The sequence below is a fragment of the Rhea americana genome, unplaced genomic scaffold (genome assembly GCF_003343005.1).
Source record: "Rhea americana isolate MKP2758 unplaced genomic scaffold, rheAme1 scaffold_21, whole genome shotgun sequence".
Classification (NCBI taxonomy): domain Eukaryota; kingdom Metazoa; phylum Chordata; class Aves; order Rheiformes; family Rheidae; genus Rhea; species Rhea americana.
This window is the reverse complement of record NW_028186258.1, coordinates 4,841,283-4,850,645: the sequence shown is the minus strand read 5'-3', so window position 1 is coordinate 4,850,645 and position 9,363 is coordinate 4,841,283. Positions and strand designations below refer to the sequence as shown.

The window sequence follows — 9,363 nt, the reverse complement described above, 5'->3', positions numbered from 1 at the left end:
TGCAGGTTTCTATATTTTTCCTTGTCAGTAGAAAAGAGAAGAGCAGTAAGTTTTTTTTTTTTTTTTTTTTTTTGAACTACTTAGAATGCAGAATACTGTACATAACACTTTCTAGTGCAATGTAATTAATATTTTTTTTTCTCCTAGCGTATTGGCTATTCATTTAAGAAGGATGAAATCGAGAACTCCATTGTGCATAGAGTCCATAGTCTCTTTAAACGTGCCACAGGAAAATGGAAAGTAAGTCTGTTTCTTTCATTTGGACTGGTAGGTTGAAAAATACTCTTTTGTCATGGTGTGATTTAAAAAGTAAATCCAGATATTACTGCCAAAAATATTTACAGTGGTACAGRACAATGTAATTGAAAAGCTAAGTAGAAGTTAGATCATATAGTTCATAGTAGCCTAGATCATTCATATTAAACATTTTTTGTATGGAAACAATATTTTGTCCTCTCAGAGTCATTACTTTTTGTCTATCTTGAGCTGTTTGTTTCCATGGGAGTTTGGTCTGCCAGCTTCCAAAAACTAGGAATTTGGAATAAAAAGAACTTTCAACTACCTTGAGAAAAGATTTTCTTGATAATGGTAATACATAAATAGATGCCTAAGAGGTCACCACAATGAGCTCTGTAATGAGTTGTGTACAACACAAATTTGGTGGCAGAGACTGTGAGGGTGTACCTTGAGATGGAGGTCTCCTTCTTTTGGACATTTTGCAGGAATTGGAAGATCTGAAAGAAATGGAATTTGAGATCCAAAATCACTTCTGTCTGCATTTTTTTTTTACGGTCATACCAAATGTATATTCTTTGCTTGTCAATGTGCAGAATTGATTCTATGCTTGCCTTTTTGTAAGGTTAATTATATTCCCTGCTGCATTCCAACAGGAAGATGTCCAGCTGTGGTTGTCGCATGTTGCTTTTTGCAAGCAGTGGGTGAGTTTTCAGAACCTCAATCTTGTCATCTCAGGGTCATCTTGAATCAGACTGTCAGTCCAGCACCTGAAACTAGTGTGACAAGACAGAAGAACAAATTTTACTGTGTCATAATGCAGTATTGGAATAGTTTTGATGGTATTATCAGAGCAGTCTGGGTTTATTTTTCAGTGGTATAAATAATGCAGAGTTTGACTCAGAATGAGTTAGTATCAGATTTGATGCTTGCAGGTGGCAAAGATGGGGCTGATTGCTGTGAATCTGGAGTATCATTTGRTTTGTGAGAACCATACTATTAGTTATTACTTCTCTGGAATTCATGGATCACCTGTCTGAGACTTATGATTTTGTTCCATTTCTCATCATGATTGCGCTGAAAGGTATAATTTTGCCAATTTTGTACTTTGTGAACTTTTCTGTACCAGTCTTCGCATCATTCAGACACTGGACCTTACTGTACTGAAGAAGGCAATCTTGTCGTAGTAAATGTGGCCACCAAAACATGCAGTCTTTACCTCAGAGTGGCCAGTGAAGCTATGGGTTTATTATTCAGGCAAGATTTGTATTAGCTTGCTTATTCAGAAGAGGTTTAAGGTGACTATCCTAGTGCAGTCATTGTAACATCTGAAAGGTGGTCAGTATCAAAAAATTATGAGAAGCTTTCTACTGAATATAAAAGAGTAGAGAAGTCCCTTCCATCACAACCGCATTGGAGCATGTACCTTTGCATAATGAAACTTCGGTGTTGGTGGTGCAGTTTGGTACTGGAATAGGTAAAAATAAACTTTTTTTTTTTTCTTTTACAGAATGCAAAACATGAGCTTAGTAAGGTGTTTTCTTGCATGTTAGCCATTCATCCCAATAAGCCAGGTAAGTAAGAGTGGTGAGTCCTGCAGAAAAGACAAATTTGAATAATGTTTGAATGATCTTAAGTTCTTACAGATCTTAATTCAAGCTATTGGGGTAAAAATACCTCTTCTCCTCTTACTACCTGCCTTGCTGCTCATTCAGAGAATTGTTCTGACAGGAACTGTGATGAACAATCAAAAGATGTTGTGATGTGAGAGTCCCCATGGTTTGAATGTTTTCCCAGGCAGACTTGGGAGTGGAAAAGTATTTCAGAGGGAGAAGGTCTTGAATACTCAGGACTTCTTTGTGGCTTTTGAAGATGTCATTGTACATCTTTCATGTAGCTATGCCAGCTTGAGCTTCCTGGATCTGCTTAGCTTTCAGTCCTTTAACTAGAATTCTCATGGGATCATCAGTCCCATCCCATTGCTGAGCTCATGGATATGTTAGAATGGGAGCACATCAAACAAAAACAACTTATACATCCTGGGCAGTACCTTCCAGACTGGGTTTTCATGACCAGTCACTTGCTTTACATTCAAACGGACTCATTCATATTTTCTGTTGCAGCACTGTGGATTATGGCAGCAAAATGGGAAATGGAGACGCGTCTCTCATCAGAAAGTGCTAGACACTTGTTTCTTCGTGCTTTGCGCTTCCATCCAGAGTGTTCAAAACTTTATCAAGAAGTGAGTTTCTGGTTTTCCTCTATATGTGGTTATTTTCAGTCAAATCAAATCAATCAGCAGATTTCTCACATCRTTCTGGCAAAAATTACTTTTCCATCAGTGTGGAAATGTCAAAAAAAATTTTTTTTTTAAGTGTTTGTGCTTTGTATTGGTAGCTCTTAACAACTCTTTAGCAAATCTCGTATGTATACAAATTGAGGGTTTTACACTGTCTATAAATGAATGGGTCAAAATTCTCTAAATTATTATGGGCTCTGCAGTTTCTCTGGATTAAAATAAGTATCCATAGCTTTGGCTAGAAAACATGGTTTTTCGTAACAGTAAATTAAGATTTTAAGAATGACTGAAACATGGAAACTTGTAAATTTGAGAAATTTCTGGGAAATACGTAGAGCAGAAAGTTATATACCTAATTCATTAAAAAAGAAGGCTATAAGACATACATGGGATATTAGCTCTGTAGCTCCTCAGACAGAACTTGTTTTACCATATAGTGTGGGCTTAGGTGTTCTATGCTTTACTCCCTGATGTTTTCATTTATTCTCTGTTTTGCAGTATTTCAGAATGGAGCTGATGCATGCTGAAAAACAGAGGAAAGAAAAGAAAGAATTTGAACGAGCAAAGATGGACTTGGTAGGTCCCCTGAATTTACCCAGAGATAGTTAAACTGATTATGTCTTTCATTCTACTTGACTTGTGCATACTAGATAGATTCTGATGAAGAAAAACATTACTACCTTAATACCTTTTTCTGGTATTTTTTCCCTGTTTGAAACTGAGAAAGGAAAATAATTTTACCAATAATATGCTTGATATCACAGGGGGAATTCAATTATTCTGAAGAGATTCTTAATGGGGAAATGGCTCGCATCATTTACAGGGACGCTGCTCAGAAAATCGAAGGTAGTTTAACCTTTCTTGTCCTTGTTCAGTAGGAAAATGGTCATCTTTAACTCAGCTCTCCAGTACCTAATATGGGGAGTCCTAGTTCCAATGTGAACACAAAGATGCATTCTCAAATATACCATTCCTTTAATGGAACCTAAATAATGCCAAAGTTTAACCTTGTAATGCTGACTGTTCTGAATTCATAATTGTTCTGCAGGCAGGCATCTCTTCCCGTATAGCAGCTGTTAGACTGAAGTGATAGAGGCGTTGGGCTCTTAAAATCTGTTTTTTTTTTTTTTTTTTAAAAAAAAAAACAGTGGGATAGGAGGGCAGTTTAGAATTGTACACCTTCCTTGCTGTGTTGTGCACTGCACCTTTGACCACCGCTGATTTACTAGCACTTCTGACGAGTAAGAATTTAGACTACAATAATAAAGTAGGTTAGGTGATTTCAAAATAACTGGGCTTATAATTAAAAAATCAATAGCAGTTATCTTTGAAAAAGCATAAAAGATAGGAATGTTTTGGAAGACAACAACAGGCAAAATGCAATATTAACACTGAAAAGTAAAGGGAAGAAGAGAATGTTAAAGGAAATTACAGACCAGTTGGCATAATTTGAATTCCTGGARAAGTACTAGAATGAATAGGCATACAAAGAACTTGTAAGTTCCTAAAAATAAGGAAGTCAGTAATGGCTGATAGAGATTTGCTATGAACTTCTTATGTCAAATCATGTCACGTGACATTCTCAAAGTTAACATAAAGAGATACAGAATGGATGGATAATTCATTGATTGGAATATCCTGGTTAGAATAGTTTTCCATAGTTAATCATCTGACTGGAGGCCTGCACTGTGTGCAGCTCTGGAGAGATCTGTCCCTAGTGTGGAGCCATACTGTATTTTCATTAAAGAGTCAGATGAAAGAGTAGAGGAGGTACTGATTACATTTACAAGTGGAACCAAGCTGGGAGAATCTGGAAACATACCAGGGAGAGRACTAGTTTATCACTTTGGAGTCTGGAATGTCCTGGCTCTCATGGCCCTTTTTTGTCATTGGTTAACATGAACTCTTGAAGCATACATTCAGTTAACATCCTAATATATGGCTTACCATACAGGTGGGACACAAATTCATAGAAAAGAAAATCTATTTAGGCACTTAAATGTAAGATTTCAAAGATACTTAAACAGACAGCATGCAGTGGGATGTAATATTTTAATTCTAGTTGATAACGTTTTTTTCCTCTTGATGTCTAGGTGTTGAGTTTCATCTGGCTGTGCTTTCTATTGCGAAGCTCTTTGATTTTACACAAGATTTGCAAAAAGAAATTCTTGAAAGGTGAAGATTTTTTTTAAATAAATACACTCCACTACTCTTATAGTGATTGATAGATTAATGACTAAAGGTAGTTCTCTCTCTGCAGAAGCTGAATGTTAAGTCATATGGGAAATCCTTTAAAGAAAACCAACTTGTCGGTTGTTCTTTTCTATCTTTAATTTCCGCAGTTGCTCACTCTTTAGAGGAAAGCTGCCAGTCTATTTCAAGCCATTACTAGAGATTATACTATTTAAAAAAAAAAAAAAAAGCAGGAGGAGAGGGAGGAAGAAAAATTAGGTCAATATTTTGCCTTTCCTTTGTGGAAAGGTAAAATGTTTTTTTTTTTTTTCCTCTGACATTTGATTACTTACATATTAAGTATATCTCTGTATGTGGTACTTATGTAACAGCCCTTCTAAGTGATGGCAGTTCAGTGGTGTTACAGACATGGTGTATTAGTTTGCAGGCCAAGTATGCTGATGACCCTCTTACATGGGACTACATGGCCCGTCGTGAGCTAGAACTGGGGTCTGTGCAGTCCACAGAACATACTACAAAACAGATGAAAGTGTCTGAAATGACCCAGAGAGAGGAACGCTGCTGTGCAGTGTTTGAGGAGGCTGTGACAGCAGTTCCCACAGGTGAGATGTTCTGCTTGTATTTTATCATCAGGTTTTCCTGGTATTTTTGCATACAATGTACTGTAAAAAATTTTGAAGCAGACATTGGCAAGCTCTCCCATATCTAAGAGAAGGCAAATAGTTYGTAAGCGCTACCTTTTGGGGATCTGTTTTATGGGTTATTTTCCAGTGGAATTATGCTTTTGAAGCAGCTGCTTAACTTAAAATAGTTTTGGTGGCTTGTTTATTACTGTGACTGAACTTACAAGGAGAGTAGAGGCACACAGCTATTAGGATCAGTGCGGGTTTGGGAACTGTAAATAGAGGAAATTGCCTAAATAAAGGAAACTTCAGTTTCCAGTGGAATGGATATCTGATGTCAACACCTGGCATCATCCTTACTCTCAGCAGATGCTGTCAAGAGATTGTCTGTAGAGTGAACTTAGACTTGCTGYCACAGAGCCTTTGAAGTCAGGCAGACAAAGAAGGTTTCTCTCCACTACCTGTGAGTGTCCTCGCTTGTACAGGTCCACTGAAAGCTACAGGCAGAGGATGCACTGAAAGTTAATTGTGACAATATGTGCTGAAGGTCTCGGCTGAACTAAGAGCTTAATGCTATTCAGAAGAGTTACTGGCTGCAGTGTATACGGGGGAGCTGCTTTTAAATGTTAATGTTATAAATGTAGGGGATTCTTCTATGCTATAACATTTTAGTACAAAATTTGCATTAATACTTAGATTCCTTTCCTCTCTCACCTTAAAGACAAATATTTATGCTTACTGTTGTGGTTCTGTAAAGTTTGATATTATGCCTTTTATCCTGCAGAGGACATTTGGAAATGCTATATCACTTTTTGCCTAGAGAGATATAACAGGAAAACCAACAGTGAAGAATTAAAGCAGAAGGTAAATACTCATTAGGAAATCATAGCAACAAAGCATCCCTGTTGTTACTGGCTTCTCTAATCTTTCAAACAAAGAGCAAGTATGTTTTGAAATGCTTTATCTGAAATGTTGACATGTGATTGTTATTATTTAGTTTCCATTTCAGGGAATCAGCTTTACTGACAACTTTACTGTGGCCTGAGATGAACATGAATAACTCAGGCTTTTACTTGTCAGCAAAGTACTGTGACCTCCTTGGATGGAATTTCTTAAGAGGCCAAATATTGAAATCCCACCTTTATCTTGAAATGTGTACGTGTACAGCAAGCATTAGATATGTAACTTCTATTGAATTTCAGGGAGATTTGGACACAAAAGACCACTATAGGCTTTTTCTAATTCTGGGACCTGGTTTATGCAGGAATAATGTTTGTTTTCTTTCCTTTTTGCTCTTTTTTGGCTCTAGAGGCTGGAAAGGACATTGAGTGCATTCAACAAAGCCCATGAATCCACCTTGCTGCCAGAAGGTCTATATAAGCAGTGGGTAAGAGCTGRCAGAGAAGAACAGACTAGGAGATTGCCCTGCATTGCTTGCATACCTAACTTTACCATTTTGAGTAGTTAGTAAGGTGGGCAATATAGTATTCATGGTGTTGTTTTCTGTCAAAATACTACGGATCTCTTGTGGTGACTGCCTGTATCTGCTGTTTTTTTAGCTTCAGCTATTACTGGAGTCCAGCCTCTGTGAAAAGGCTGTGGAGGTAGCAGAAGCCGCAACTAAGCGTTTCAGTCTGTCAGTGGAAATATGGCAGATGAGGCTGCAGGTGCTGATCCAACTGAAGAGCGATGATGTGACCCAGTGTTTTGAGGAAGCTCTTAAACACATGAAATCTAAGGTCTGTGCTGATTTTATGGACTTGCATGCAGCTGTCTTGGACAGGAATCTTCTGGTATTTATTTGAAGAGCTTTTCCTTTTGCAAGGCGCTCAGTCCCAAATCATTTTTAAGGTCAGAAATAATAACTTGACATTTCCCATTCACATTGTGTTCAGGAACATCAGGGAATTGCAAGTACACTTCAGATTCAGTTTTAAAGTCTGAATGACAGGTGATATTTTGCATGCTCTTCTAGCAGTCAGTTAGCATTCTTTGTGTCTGACCTGAAAGAATGTGTTTCCTTTCCTTCACTGTGTTGATGTATTGTTTGTGTGTGTGTGGTATTTCAAGCCTTGGATGAGCTCTGTGCTCTCTCGCTGTTCTGTTTCAAACCCTGGATACAAGGGCATGTGGAGAGGAAACAATCAAGTGATTCTTTATTTCCTCCCCTTTGTTCTTGGGAGTTACTTTGGGCTGTGCTGTTCAGTGATGCAAAAGAATGTGCGTCTCATCCCTGGCAATACTTCTAGCAGTTCTCCACCTATTCTGTGAGGGAGGAAGGAGACAAAAATTGATTTCAGTGTGTAATGCAAAGTCAGCTTTTTAACAGCCCTGTCTCATGGACAGTTTAACAGCAGTTGTAATGTAGAACCTGATGGATGCATTGATGTTTGTGTATATCAGTCTGAGTCTCTCCTGTATTTCAATCATATGATTTCCCTGCTTGCGTTTCTTCTAGGGCACCTTGCCGTTATGGACCCTGTGGGTGGAATGGAGCGAAGGCACAAATAGCAAGGAAGACACAGAAGCCCTCTACCAGGTAGCTGGCTAATAGAAATTTACTTTTTCTGACAGTGTGAAAGTAAACAGGAACAGTATGTGCAGAGCATGTAAAAAACGCAGTAGAAATACTGCAGTTCTTTTGTAGTTGTGTTGGTACCGTAGCATTTCAGATAAAACTAGTGAATTGCTAACCATTGCTGAGAATCAGTTGGAGGTAGCCTCACACTCACAAGCGCAGACATTGTTCCATGCTTCAGAGAGATTTTTGTAAGCATAGCTAATTCTTTTCTTTTTGATCATAAGTGTAGTCTAGGATTTTTTTTGTTCTCTTTTCAGATACTGTCTGAACACAGAAAAGAGCATTTTTTTTCAATCTTTGTGTGACAACATCAACCATGTTGCAGAAAACTCAAGAATGAAACTTAGACTTTAATCCCACTCTAAATTTGGTGAATACCTTAGGGCAAATCACTACTTCTTTGCCTGGTCTATTTTTTTCCCTGTTTACTACATACAACACGTATTTGCAGTGGAAGCTTAAAATCAAATGTTTGTAGAGCATTGTGAAACCCTCTACATGAAGGATATTAGGGGAATGCCAAACCCCAGCTGTCTGCAATATTGGAAGAGAGAAGTATATTAGGTTATATTTTAATTTGCAAAATATTGGATGTATTACTTAATGCTGTTTTTCAGACATCATTTAGAATGCTTTTGTCCAATACATTGTCTCACTTATGAGATCCATTTAGTGTCAGATGTCCATTTAGAGAGAAGGTATTGCTTGGTTTCTTCTCCCATGTTGCCTTTTAATTGTAACTTATGTGTTTTTTTAACTCTCAGAGATCCTTGCGTGCCACAGCTTCTGCTGAGTCTGTGACTATGAAAGAAAAGTATCTTGACTGGGCCTACAGGAATGGTGGTTATAAGAAAGTTAAGAGAGTCTTTACCAGGTGACAAATCAAATCCTGAAATCTGATTTTTCTATGGCATATGTTCATAAGGTTCAAAATCTGAAGTTATTTATGTTTTTACTCTAGCCTGCATGAAAATCGTCCGTTTTCACTTGACTTCTTCAGGAAGATGATTGAAATAGAAAAGGAGCAAGTAAGTTGTTAAAATATCCAATTAGTGTCTTGTATTAGTAAACTATGCTTTCTGACTTTGGATTTGAATAGAAAATGGTGGTCTTGTGAGTAGTGTAATTAGTTTGTAATCAGTTCATAATTCTATTCTAAAGTTGATTCATAGCAGGTATTACAAAACCAAGTTCCAGTTCCATGGTAACTAATCTTTGAACTTCTTGGCAGTGTGTGTGTGTGTATGTATAATTACCATGATAGGTTTTTTCTTTGTAAGAGTCTAATCAAGCTGCAAGATCCACTTCTGTACAAAGTAAATGGCCTTTTAATACCTTCTTTTTGCTAGGAATCCTGCAAGATGCTTCATTTGAGAGAGTACTATGAACGTGCCTTGCGAGAGTTCGGTTCCACAAATTCTGGTAAGGGATTT

The 9,363-nt window shown here is 37.5% G+C and overlaps 1 protein-coding gene across 1 annotated transcript in view; it reads left to right on the top strand.

The window, feature by feature from the left end:
- The first annotated feature begins 85 nt into the window (after window positions 1-85).
- UTP6 (UTP6 small subunit processome component) overlaps window positions 86-9,363 on the top strand; it is a 9,988-nt gene continuing 710 nt past the window's right edge. The window contains exons 1-16 of the mRNA XM_085304784.1: window positions 86-97; window positions 148-240; window positions 891-938; window positions 1,745-1,808; window positions 2,358-2,476; window positions 3,032-3,109; window positions 3,298-3,379; window positions 4,627-4,708; window positions 5,147-5,328; window positions 6,134-6,213; window positions 6,659-6,736; window positions 6,909-7,088; window positions 7,808-7,888; window positions 8,695-8,804; window positions 8,892-8,958; window positions 9,280-9,352. Of these exons, the coding sequence (XP_085160910.1) occupies window positions 86-97; window positions 148-240; window positions 891-938; window positions 1,745-1,808; window positions 2,358-2,476; window positions 3,032-3,109; window positions 3,298-3,379; window positions 4,627-4,708; window positions 5,147-5,328; window positions 6,134-6,213; window positions 6,659-6,736; window positions 6,909-7,088; window positions 7,808-7,888; window positions 8,695-8,804; window positions 8,892-8,958; window positions 9,280-9,352 (1,429 nt within the window). The remainder of the gene's footprint in view (window positions 98-147; window positions 241-890; window positions 939-1,744; window positions 1,809-2,357; window positions 2,477-3,031; window positions 3,110-3,297; window positions 3,380-4,626; window positions 4,709-5,146; window positions 5,329-6,133; window positions 6,214-6,658; window positions 6,737-6,908; window positions 7,089-7,807; window positions 7,889-8,694; window positions 8,805-8,891; window positions 8,959-9,279; window positions 9,353-9,363) is intronic.